This window comes from Miniopterus natalensis, chromosome 12 (genome assembly GCF_054644295.1).
Source record: "Miniopterus natalensis isolate mMinNat1 chromosome 12, mMinNat1.hap1, whole genome shotgun sequence".
NCBI lineage: Eukaryota > Metazoa > Chordata > Mammalia > Chiroptera > Miniopteridae > Miniopterus > Miniopterus natalensis.
In genome coordinates, this window is record NC_142092.1 from 71,975,434 (window position 1) to 71,987,551 (window position 12,118).

A 12,118-nucleotide genomic window follows, 5' to 3' on the forward strand; every position below is an offset into this window, starting at 1 on the left:
AGAAAAAGTGAAAAAAGGCTACAAAAATTTGTATCAAACTGTTCCATTCACTGCTCTGAAGACTGGGAATGAAGAGAGGCGATATAATGCTCTAGTTTTTTACTGTGCATGTACACTCCTGCAGTGGAATGCTTTACAAAGCCCACACGTAATTTTCAGAACTGGCAGGGGAGGCTCACATGCTCGCATGAGTTCGTAGACCTTCTCGGGACAGCCTTCCGGGCGCTCCATGCGATAGTCTTTCTCTAGCAGCTCATACACCTGCGACAGGTCGATTCCTGGGTAAGGTGACATGCCATAGGTAGCAATCTCCCAAAGCAGTACTCCAAATGCTGGGGGAAAAACAAGAGAAAGGTTATTTGAAATGTATAAGATTTAAGTCTCCTGCATTTAAAATTGGTTACCTGTGCAGTAGACAACAGAAGTTATGCCCTCAAAGCAGGCCAGATGCTGACATTTTACCAGGCTCTTAATTACCAACAGCCCAGGGCAGACTGAAACCTTCAGTTCACCCACCCCACAGACCAGAACACATGGGGAAAGAGGAGACCCGGCTGATGAACCCCTCCAGGGTACTGCAGGTAATGTGGCAATCCTGCTGGGACAGTTGGTGGAGGGAATCTAGGGCTAGAGATCAGGCTATTTCTACCCCTAGCTCTGTGAGCAACTGGCTATGTGCTTAATTACAACAAGCCACCGCCCCTTTCTGGAGTATGAGATTATCTCTAAAGCCCCTTTGAACTCTAAAAATTTCACAAAAATCTTGTAAGATCTTTGGAAGTTTTGCAGGCCCCCAGTACAGCTTTGGAATTCCTGATCCCACCAAAGGAAGCAGAACTGACTTCCCAGAGAAATGGGTCGCTCAGGTCTCGGGCAGGGAATGAATCCAAAATATCTTATCATTGCGGACAGCACTGATGGTACAAAAGCTACAAGGATCTTGTCAAGAAGACCAGGAGCAACATGAGTTTCCACCGGCCAAAGGTGAAATCTGAGCATCAATAAGAAAAATAACCGAGCAGATTAAAACACATCAAATGTATTTAAACACGTTATATACGTGAGTTCTTTATATCACACACAAAAAAACAAACAAAAATCAAATTGGTCACCATCGTGGAGTATTAAGAAACCAACTTCTTACTGTGAAAACTAGTAAGTGATGGCGGGAAAGCAAACGTCTATCCTGAGTAACCAACAGTAGGTGAGGGGAAGTTTCTTCTCACAGAACCACTGAGCTAATAAGTGAGTAAGAAATGAGAGATTAGAAAACTACCATCTGGTAACTAACCCCTAATAATTAGTGGATCTAGGTGTTGGGTGTCAGTAACTGCTAAGGTCATAAAAAAGAAAATCAAGAATTATGTACCTACTGATGAAAACGCACACCATCGCCCATGAAGAACTCTTGACTGAAAGGAAAAGGTCAATCCGACTGTGGCCCAGCTGTTCAGACCCAGCTGCCCTTACCAGGAATACTGGGGAGAGGGGCATCGGAGGCAGGCCGCAGGCACAGTGAGCAAGATCCAGGCTGAGGGAGGCTTTAGAGGACAAGCACAGGATCTCTTCAACAAAGAACAGCAAGGGAAGTGAGACGGAGAGGGAGCTCACGGGTTAAGGGGTTTTAGGCAACAGGCCAACTAATCCCGTGTGAACCGTATTTCAATCTCAATTCAAATAGACTGCAAAGAAAAGTATGACTTTTATGATTCATTGGGGAAATTTGAGCACTAACTGGATCCTTGATAATATTTGGAAATTGCTGTCAGTTTCGGGAGGAGGGGCACTGTGGGCATGAGGATAAAAATGCCATCTTTAAGAGGCTCGTACTGAAATACTTCCGGACCAAACAGCATCATGTCTGGGATGTGCTTCAAAGGGCCAGGGGTGTGGGCGGGGCACAGAGGAGCAAGAGGTGGTGGGTGATTAGCAGAGCTGGTGATGGTTGCCATGGGTTCATTAGGCATGTCTGTCTTCTTCAGGGTATGCTTATAATTTGCCACAACAAAAAGTTCTTTAAAAATGTAAAAACACAACAGTGTCATAGGAGGCTTCAGAGGGGAATATCCTACTGAAAGCCCAAACCACACCACACAGCATTCCCCCGGAGACCTCTGGCGCCTACACGGTAGGCAAGCTGCCCCCGCAAACCCAAGCAACAAACTTAGCACAAAGACAGAGGTGGTAAGTTAATCTGAATTATTTCAGAAGAAAAAGCTCCCTTTTACTTCACTCTGGAGAGAGAACAGGGAAGATAAGATTTTTAGAAGAAAAAGAAATGAGCAAAAGAGAGAACTCAGTGATGGGGAGAAAGGGCCGTGAAAAAGCAGGAGAGGAAAACAGGTAAAAGAAGCCACACCCTGGCCGGGCGACGGGGGGGAGGGTGGGGGGCTGGAGTGACCCTTACCCCAGACGTCGGACTTGATGGAGAATTTGTTGTAGGCCAGGCTTTCGGGTGCAGTCCACTTGATCGGGAACTTGGCCCCAGCGTGGGCAGTGTAGGTGTCCCCTGTCATCAACCTGCTCAGGCCGAAATCAGCCACCTTCACCAAGTGGTTTTCCCCTACCAGGCAGTTTCGGGCAGCGAGATCTCTGAGAAAGGAAAATGTTTATCTGTGAGAGTCCCTGCCTATCTTTCCAACGTCACAAACCCACCACCAACAATGGACAATGGGAGTCTGGTCCCCCAGGAGCTTCTGTTAACTCAGCACCCACCTGGGCTCCCAGCATGGTGAGAGGCAGCAGAGGGGCAAGGGGGGGCAGACTCCCTGGCCCTGTGACCTGGAGCAAGGTCATTACGCTGGGACTCAGCTACCGCACCCAGAAAACAAAAAGGATAACACAGCACCTACTTCTTAGGGTTGTTTTCAGTGGTAATTAATAGGTAAAGTGCTTCAACTGATGCCGAGAAGAGTATGTGTCACCTAAGTGTCTGTCTGGTTCTCACTGCTCTAGGCAGGAACCAGGAGCAAGCACACAGGCTGTCCTGAGTCTCCACACTTTTGTCCAGACAGGGGGACAAAGTAAAGCAAAGCCCACTGCATTCTTTGCCCAAATTGTGTTTCCTACTTTCCTCTTTCTCCCCAGTGCTTATCCAAATGTATCCCAAGGCTTCTCTCCTATGTAACCAGCTTCCTCTCGCCTCCCAAATCTACCGGGGAGGTAGGAGTCTAATTTTTGGTTCAAGGACATAGCCATGAAATCCCGAGGCAAACAGGAATGGAGGAGTGAGAAGAGGCAGCAGCTAACACAATGCCGCACACCAGCAATCAGAGGGAAATTAAATACAGAGGAGCTGTGCCTAATAGGATTTTGGTAACGGATTTTAAGTTTGCCCAAATGAAGAGAGAACAGACGGACCTAGCTGTGCAAGGCAAACCTGGAGTCAAGAAATCTCAATTTGCAGCCTCAGAGGGTTTTATCCTTGTGTGACAGGAGCACCTGAATCGGGGTCCCGCAGAGCATGGAAAACCTATCTTACAAGGAACTGCCAGCACTTCACACACACCGCTCCTGTTCCTCGCTAGGAAATCTCACGCGTGGGTCTCACACTTGAGTTAACTGGGTAGGAAAGGTCGCACAGTGGCGTGGAGAACATCCCGTATAAAAGGCTCCGGCAAAGCCCATGAGGCTCCATCCTGCACAGGCTGTCACTCTGCTAGGAGGCCCTTTCCACCACTGAAGAATGCGGAGGCCACGGTAATTGCGGCACGCCTGAAGGTCAGAGCACTCCAGGCTTTAAAACGGCAAAGGCGCTAATTGAGAACCACAGACACACAATTCTGACGATTGTGCAAGAACTGCCGAACCAGACGACAGCAAGTTAAGTGGAGAAGGAAATGATAATAAAAAGAAGGGAGGGGAAAAAACAAATGCGACGCAGAAACAAAACCCATGCACTGGCTGTTACCGCCAGTCTGAGTAACAGTGACGCCGCTCTCAGGAAGGTCATTAGGACACGCCGGGCCTCGAGGGACCATGAGCAAGCTCCCACTTCAGAGCGCGCTGTGGCTACCAGGGAGGACGCCTCTGAAGAATCATCTAATGTTCTACTTAGTCCAAAATGGTTCCAAAGTGAGATGTTTCTTACCCGAGGATTAACTGATCCACTGGTCCAGAGTCTAGGCCTGGCTGAATCTAGCCCTAGACTTTGGCACGCCTGAGCCGGCAATGTCAGGAACCCAGGGCTGGCCTTAGTGTCAAGGTCTAATATACTGCCGGCACTAAGTTAGAGGCTGGGCCGAAGTCCTCAGAGGCTGGGGCTTCTTGCAGAAGGATGCCAGGGCCCCAAGCTCACTCCACGGCCAGGCTCCTACCTGTGGATGAAGTTTTTCTTCTCCAGGTACTCCATGGCTGACGAGATCTGAGTGGCCATGTACAGCAGCACCACAGCATTCACCTCCTGCCGGTTACACTCTCTCAGGTAATCCAACAGGTTCCCATAGGTCATGAACTCAGTGATTATATAGAAGGGGGGCTCCCGGGTGCAGACCCCTGCCAACAAGACATCGAGGTCTTCAGGGAGCCACTTTATCCCAACTGAACAAATGTCCGAACAAACTGGCACTAAAGGAAAACGCTTCTGAAATGGATGCTGACTCTGCCCTGAAGTCCTGGGCCAGCTCCCAACATGGCTCCAGGAGCTTGTGACCTGAGATTGTGCTCCTGTGGGACACACTCTCTCTTCTTCCTCTCAAGCCAGTGAACTTACACGGGAAGGGGCTTTCAGTGAGCTCAGAAGTGAAGGCCGGGCCCACATCAATTGCCTAAACCACTGTTAGTTCACCCCTGATGGTTATGTCCCATGGTTATGTCTGTCTACTTACAGAATCACTCCAGGGAAGAAACGTTAAAAAGCCTTAAGTTTCAGAAGCTAATGTGAGCTTGACTGCTTTTAGGTATCGATTTAAAGTAATAACATTCTCTTCCACATCCCTCCCCACCCCAACCACACACAATCCCATGTGGGCCTCCTTTACCCGTGCTGGGGAAGGAGGTGACTGAATGCTGGTAGAGAGGACAAGGTCCAGCTCAGGGTCCCAATGCAGTCAGCCGCCCCCTCTGCTCCAACAGCACCTATGCTGCCCGAGGGCTCAGTGGGAGCTGCACACACTCACCAAGCAACTGCACCAGATTAGGGTGCTTGATCTCCTTCATTACCGCCGCTTCCTTCAGGAACTCTTCCACCTCCATGGTGTCCTCCTGCAGAGAAAAAAGGGGAAAGTTATTTCAGCAAGGAATGTGTCTGAGCAGGAAAGTACACCGTGAATGGTTAGTACGCGCAGGATCCTCGATGAACAATCACCCCGGCCAACCAGTTTCGACCTCCACCCCACTCCGGATGGGCTCCATGGCGGCTGGTCGTGGCCTCGACTGCACAGATGTTCCCCTTGGCTGCTGAGCTTCCGAATTCTCCTCCAGGGCAATGCGTCAGGGCTGCCTGTATTGCTGGCGACTTGCTTCTGGTGGCTGCTGCACAAACTGTATTTGTTTCTACCACCTTGTGGGGTGTGTGGGGGTGAGGGAGATGTGCACAGGCAAAGGCCACAAACATGGTACTATTTCTCTAAGGAACAGCTGGTTTTCGAGGGGTCCTAAAATGTATAACATAAAAAAAAAAAATCACTCAAAGAATCTGAAATGTACCTGATTTAAGGGAAGAGACCCTGATGATACAAAATAATATTGGACTGCCAACCAAAGAAGAACCATGTCTCAAGATATGGCGGAACGAGAGGATGTGAGACTGCCTAAGGATGCGGTGTTGCGGGCTCTTAATGAAGCAGTCACCGCTGTCTGTCGGGTCAATTACTCCGATGCTAAAGCGATCCTCGCGAGCTGCTTCCCTAACAGTCACAAGTCTTAGAAGCACATTCACGGGAGCTGAATGCCGAGGGGAGACAAAGACAGTAGCAAATGCCCAGAGCAAATGTGATGGACACTTCTGCATTTCCTCACATATTCTGAGTCTAGACCAGAGATTTTCAACCAGTGACCTTTCTTCCCGTAGATTGTCAGATAAAAAAATGACAACCACCAACACAACAATAGCCATCTGGTGTGAATAAATAAAAATTATACCTTTTTTGGGTCAGATCTGCAAGATATATGTATTTTTTAAGTGTGCCGCAGAACTTCAGTAATTAGTCTGCATGTGTGCCATGGGATGAAGAAGGTTGAATATTGCAGCTCTAGGCTCCAGTGCACAGTGTGGCGGCCCTGTTTCACAAGAGCCTTGCTGTGGCTTATGCTGGGTAAACCTTTTTTTTTCAATCCTCACCCAAGAATATTCTTTCAAAGAGAGAGAGAGAAAGAGAGAGAAACATTGATGTGAGAGAGACAAATCGGTTGGTTGCCTATCACATATGCCCCAACTGGGGCCAGGATCAAGCCTATAACCGAGGTACATGCCCTTGACCAGAATCGAACCCCACATCCTGCAGTCTGCGCGGGCTGACGCTCTAACCACTGAGCAAAACCAGCTAGGGTGGTAAACCTCTTTTTGACTTAAAGGATCCACTGTCCTCAAAACAGGAAGCAGGTGGTGGTAAATGACATGGTCTGTTTGTTGTGAGAACGTGGCCACGAAATCCAATGAGGGAAGCAAGACACCACCCTCCAACTTTCAATATGGAGTAAGTTATTCTGAAGAGAAAGACTGCAGGGGAGATGGGGAGTGACTCCTTGGAAACTAGGTTCCCCTGAGAGAATGCTTTGTACACTGCACCTGCCCCGTTGGAGACGAAGACCTAAAGTGTCCTAACTGTTGTCCTCACCTGACTGTACCTTAGGGAAGACTCCCAGAGGGCGAGCCAGCCTTTCTCAGCGCTTTCTTGCTTTGGTCTATGTGTTTACAAGCAAAGCGTGACGGATGAGTTATGTGCCAGCCCATTATCGCTCTGCTTAGGGCTCTGTGAGGCTGAAACTTAGAAACAATTTACTGCTCTTTAAAAACGCCAAGCTGCCGTAAATTCAATTAAACCTCGTCAGTCATCTCTGTGTCAAGCTATGTGGGGGAAAGGACTCATCCCTGCTGCCACCCCACTGGCTGTTTAATTCTTCTGAGTCCTCTCTGCTCCTCAACATGCTCAGCCAGCCACTGGCGTTCTGGGCGTGAGGTGCTATGATTCGCCAGGTGACAGACTAGTATCGATGGCTGGAGGGTGAACACCTGCCAGAGTCAGGGGGCTCAACACTGCTCATGTAGGGTCCAGGGGCTTTACGAATCTTGCTTGGCCCAGAATATGTTGAAAAAGCAGCTCTCCTGTGAAGTTTTCTAGACACGTGGAGTTTTTCAAGTTTAAAGAGCCACATAATAAACCACCCACGGTGAAATAATTTCAGAAACATCATTTGCTCTTACAGCTCCTGGCTCTTTTCTAAAAGAACCGTGTCTTAGATCCTGAGACCTGAACCTGCACAAAGAACAATACAGCTCTCACGGTCACTCCTCTTCTCATGTCTTTCTCTCTCTAATCGTTCACACACCTGCATGCACACATGTGCACAGTATAAGTAAACCCTTGGGTGTGTGTTTTCCCTTTTCAGGAGTAGGTGTGACTTGTCTCCCCCTGCTGGAATCAGACCTGGTTCAGTTTATGATGTAAACTGCTAACAGCACAGTACATGAAGCTGTGCTAAACTAGAAATATCCCGGGTGCTACCCTGTTATATTCCTTCACTGCTATTTTAAAACTTTCCACCATGTTTTTGAAGATAATTCTTCCATTTACATAAAATAAAACTAACTCAGATTAATCAGGGTGAAGGCAACACTTTTGAGTAAAAGCTGTGAACTTCAGGCTTGTCTGTTAGGGAGAGAGATGGTCCATCTGGCCTCTCTTCATGAGGACTGATGGGCCCAGCCCAGATGTGGGCAAACTTTTTCCCTGGTACAGCTGAGAGGGCAAGAGGATGGCCGCCTACTTGTGCCGACCAGGCTCTGCCACTGTGTGGCCATGGCAGGTGACTCACACAACAGGTAACACAGAGGTCATCTCTGACCCGCCACTTTCTCATCTACAGGATGGGAAGAACAGGAGTGTCCACCTGATGCACAGGGCGCCAAGTGCAGGGCCCAGACCATGGTCAGCACCCTCTTAGCGGAACACACTTTAATTATGAAGACACCTGGTCTCTACTCCTGAGAAGCAGACTGAATATGTTGCTTGTAAGGAAGACAAGCATTAGCCCTTTTCACTGTTTTCTGTTTTTCTCACAGATACAGTCTCCTGGACTCAACATCTCACAGGTAAGTTCCAACCGGCTTCCTCATGTGCTCACTGCAGGTATTCCACGTCACAGAAAGCACCGTTTTAAAGACAGCTCCACATCCCGCTGGTGCAGCACAGCTTTCAGGGCTCTCGCTGCCTCCCTCTCAGCGGGGACCCCTGGCCCTGGACCAGAACTCCTGGTGTGAGATTAGTTTCCACATATTTCTGGTTCTTACCCAAATGCTGGGCGAACAGGTTACAACTATAGGGAAGTACCATCCCTCATCCAGGTAGACCAGGGCAGACATGTTTAAAACACTGGGAAGCTGGGGCAGAGTTCCTGCACTCAGCTGAGGAAGGTGGTTCACAAACCTGATGTGGGACTTGAAGCCCAAGCAAAATGCCGAGAAACCACCCCAAAGAGGAAGCCCCCAGAACTCCGATCCCCAACATCGCCGCTGTATCCAGCTCTACATCCAGGAGAGAGGCCACGGCACAGCCAAGTGCGCATGGCAACAGTGGGCTCCAGGCTGTGTGGCCTCTCTGGGGGCACGGCCCTCTGTGAAGTTGGGAAGCCACAGTATGGGTTGTCCACCGTCAGTGCTGTCGTGGACCCTTCCTTCCTTCCTTGTTTCTGGAGCTCTCCAATAAAACCAACCCCCTAGGGGAGAATGACAAAAATAAAACCCAAACCAAATAAACTGAGCTGGTGAGGGACAGTGAACAGGCACTTGCTCGGCGCTGCCGGCAGGGTGCAGGGCCTTGGGAGGCACCTGGAGTACGATCACAACCATGAACGCACGTGGCCCTGACCCAGCAGTTCTACTCAGGGAACTGACCCATCAGGACACTCAGCCACATGTGCAAACAAGAGCAACCCCGGGGCAATTGCTTGTAATAGTCAAGTACTAGAAAGAACCCAGATGTCCACTAAGGGCTGGTGCGTACTGAAACACAGCCACACAAAGGTGAGGTAGCCTGGTGTGTACCGACAGGGAACAGCTATCATTATGCTACATGGACACCAAGAGGTGCGGAGCAGTGTCTGTAACATGCTGCCACATGGTTACAAATGATGCACATGTGGACTATTTCTGGAAAGACATGAAAATCATGGGTAGAGGAGACTGTGCATATCTCACCTATTTGAAAAATAGGTAAAGAACTGGGTACAATTTTAAGTCAACATTTTATAACAATGTTATGTTCCACTATTTTAATGGTAAATTATAGAGTTAGCTTATGATTCAATCTTAATGCCACAACTAGACTAACAGTAGTTTTTTCCAAATTCCATAACTTATACAATTGTTTCACAGGAGAAAAACTGACTTACAAACTAATGTGGCACACAGCTCGTGTGAAACTTGGGGCTTTTTGTACTTGGCAGCTGGTTCTCTTAGGCACATCCTGCCTTTAACAAGGGTCAAGTGAAGCCTACCACACACAGAATATTGTCAAAATTGCAAGAGCAGCCAGTTTCCCCATCAGTGGGCGTCGTCTGCAATCCCAGCTTCCCACCCCTAGGGGTCAGCCTCGTGCCGCCTTTTTTCTGTGCTCTGGTCTTCATTACGCCCTGAAGGCACAGGGCCCAGGGCCGCCGAGTGGTTCAATCAGGAGTCACGGTTAAAGCGGGGCTTTGCTCCCCCTGCTGGTGAAGGAGGCGCTGGCTCAGCCCTCTGAGGGAGAGGGATGGGGAGAAGACGGACTCCGGGGCCCAGTGCGGTCCCGCACAAAGTGGTGCTGAGGAAGGACCACCAGGGCTACAGCTGCAAGGGTTTTCCAAGGAGCCCTAAAGAGAAGGCAGACCATGGCTACAGCCTGTGGGGAAGTTAATGGGAAAGGGGAGAAAAGGTGATTTTTAGGGTGCCTGTGGTTCGTGCATATTTTTCATGGTATATGAGTGACAAAAGAACAGTCTCTGGGCTTTGGAGCAGGGTGCCTGGGTCTGAAGCTCGGCTCTGCCGCACCTGGCGTGTAGCTCCAGGCCAGCTACCCCGCCTCCCTCTGCTTCGGTTTTCTCAACCTAGACATGGTGGTAACAGCACTACCCTTCTCTTAAAGCTGCTGTAAGGTTTAACTGAGATGCTATATGCAAGGCGCTCAGAACCCTGCCAGGCACGTGGTAGGAGCTCAGTAAGCATCAGCCACTGCTGTCACTGAGAGCCCACTCCAAGTCCCCAACCTCTACAGTGGAGATACGTGCTCAAATTATTGACACAGACATGTTCTCTGTGCAGGGTGAGGGGAAGGAGGAATAGTTTATTTAGTAGTTGCTTAGTACCATGTTCTGGGTGAACATTCCTCTAGACGATGATGCATTTCCCTTTCCCTAAATGGCTACCACCTGGGGTGACTGCTCACAGAACTCCATGCAACAAGATGCTGTAACTTGGGACTATAAGTTAATAAGGCCCTTAGGGAAAATCATTAAAAGCATACAATGAAGTTCAAAAATAAATCATTAGAGAAGTATATAACCATCCTCTTCCAGATAATTCTGATTCACTGGAATGAGAAACCACAGGCACCACACTGAGTTCCAGGAGGTCCCCACTCTGAAACCCCTTTTCAGTCGCTCAGGAAACACCACAGCCTCGGTTGGGGGCTGGATTTGCCTCACATTTCAAGTTGTACAAGCTCTACCTCTTAAAGTTTCAAACGAGTCTCGTCTGGACTGAAATTCAGTGTGTTTTGTACTTTTAGCCTTCCTTGTTTCATTTTGCAAATCCTGGCCAATGTGTGGGTGATGCCCAGGCCATTAGCAGGTCAAGGCGCAGTGTCACTGGGCCAGGTCCTCAACTTGCACCAAATTGAGATGCTGCAGCACAAGCAAACGCCCCTCCCTGTACTCCCCGATCTGTGAGTGGAGGGGCAATGGTGGTTCAGTTCTTCCTAGGGCCACCAACATAGCCATCCCTGTGAAATGCAAATCCTCGTCATATGCCTGTGCGTCAAGCCCTTCGATGGGCCCCACTACCTCCAGGATAACATCCCAGCTCCTTGGCCAGGTTTAGCCCTCTGACTGGTGAGCTCTCTGTCCTCACCTGCCTCTCCTGACCTCTGTGCCCTTGGCCAATGCTTACTCCTTCACTGCAGCCCCAGCTCCCGATTCTCTTCCTGCTTTCTTCCCGCCAAGCAGAGCTCACCAGCCCCTCCGTTCATTCCTGTGAAGTGACAGAGCACCACGCTCGAGCCTAATGTGGCCCTTACCACACTGTGCTACAATTATTGTTATACTTGCCCGTTTCTCCTACTAACTAGACTGTCTACTACTAACTAGACCATTCTAACTACCTAGACCAGCCTGACATGAAGAACTCTAATCCATTTCTCATTAAGCCCAGGGTCTGGCAAACAGAAGCGAGGAACTCAATGAAGGCTTATTAAAACTATAAAACATCCCATCTGGAAAATACCCAGGAGTCCTCAAGGTGACCCTAAACCATGCCACCCCCATCCACACACATAAGTGTCAGTCTCACCCCAAGGACATCTCTAAGGGGACACATTTAGTACAGTGCCAGGAAGCCTCCTTTGGTTGCTAAGAATACCTCCTTTGGTATTTTCTTTAACGTGACACTTTATATTAGCCAGAAGTCGTATTTACATTTTACTGTGCCTCTGAGTATCAGGGGGGTGGTCCAGTCCCTAGAAGAGGAGCGTCTGGGGGCCCAGGTCTCACTGTGAGCACCTGACTGACTGGAGTCCATTTTCCCAGCAGTGGCTGTGTTGGTTCTTCTTTAGTTACGAAAGGAGCTCCCTCTCCCACTCTCTGTGCACACGTCCATCCGCATAGCCAGAGTTCACTTAGAACGAGTGAAAATGACAGAGGTTGACTCGAGAGGACACTCTCTCCATAGAGAAAGCACAGAGTTCTCTGGGAAGGCTGCAAACTGAAACTT

General features: G+C 49.1%; 1 protein-coding gene across 2 annotated transcripts in view; it reads right to left on the reverse strand.

Annotated features, from left to right (window-relative positions):
• The window catches only part of ABL1 (ABL proto-oncogene 1, non-receptor tyrosine kinase), an 86,201-nt gene that overhangs the window by 7,590 nt on the left and 66,493 nt on the right, over positions 1-12,118 (reverse strand). For both annotated transcript variants that reach the window (XM_016196612.2, XM_016196613.2), the window contains exons 5-8: positions 5,118-5,202; positions 4,317-4,494; positions 2,408-2,592; positions 180-332 (exon numbers count right to left, since the gene is read on the reverse strand). In XM_016196612.2, coding sequence (XP_016052098.2) covers positions 180-332; positions 2,408-2,592; positions 4,317-4,494; positions 5,118-5,202 — 601 coding nt within the window. The remainder of the gene's footprint in view (positions 1-179; positions 333-2,407; positions 2,593-4,316; positions 4,495-5,117; positions 5,203-12,118) is intronic.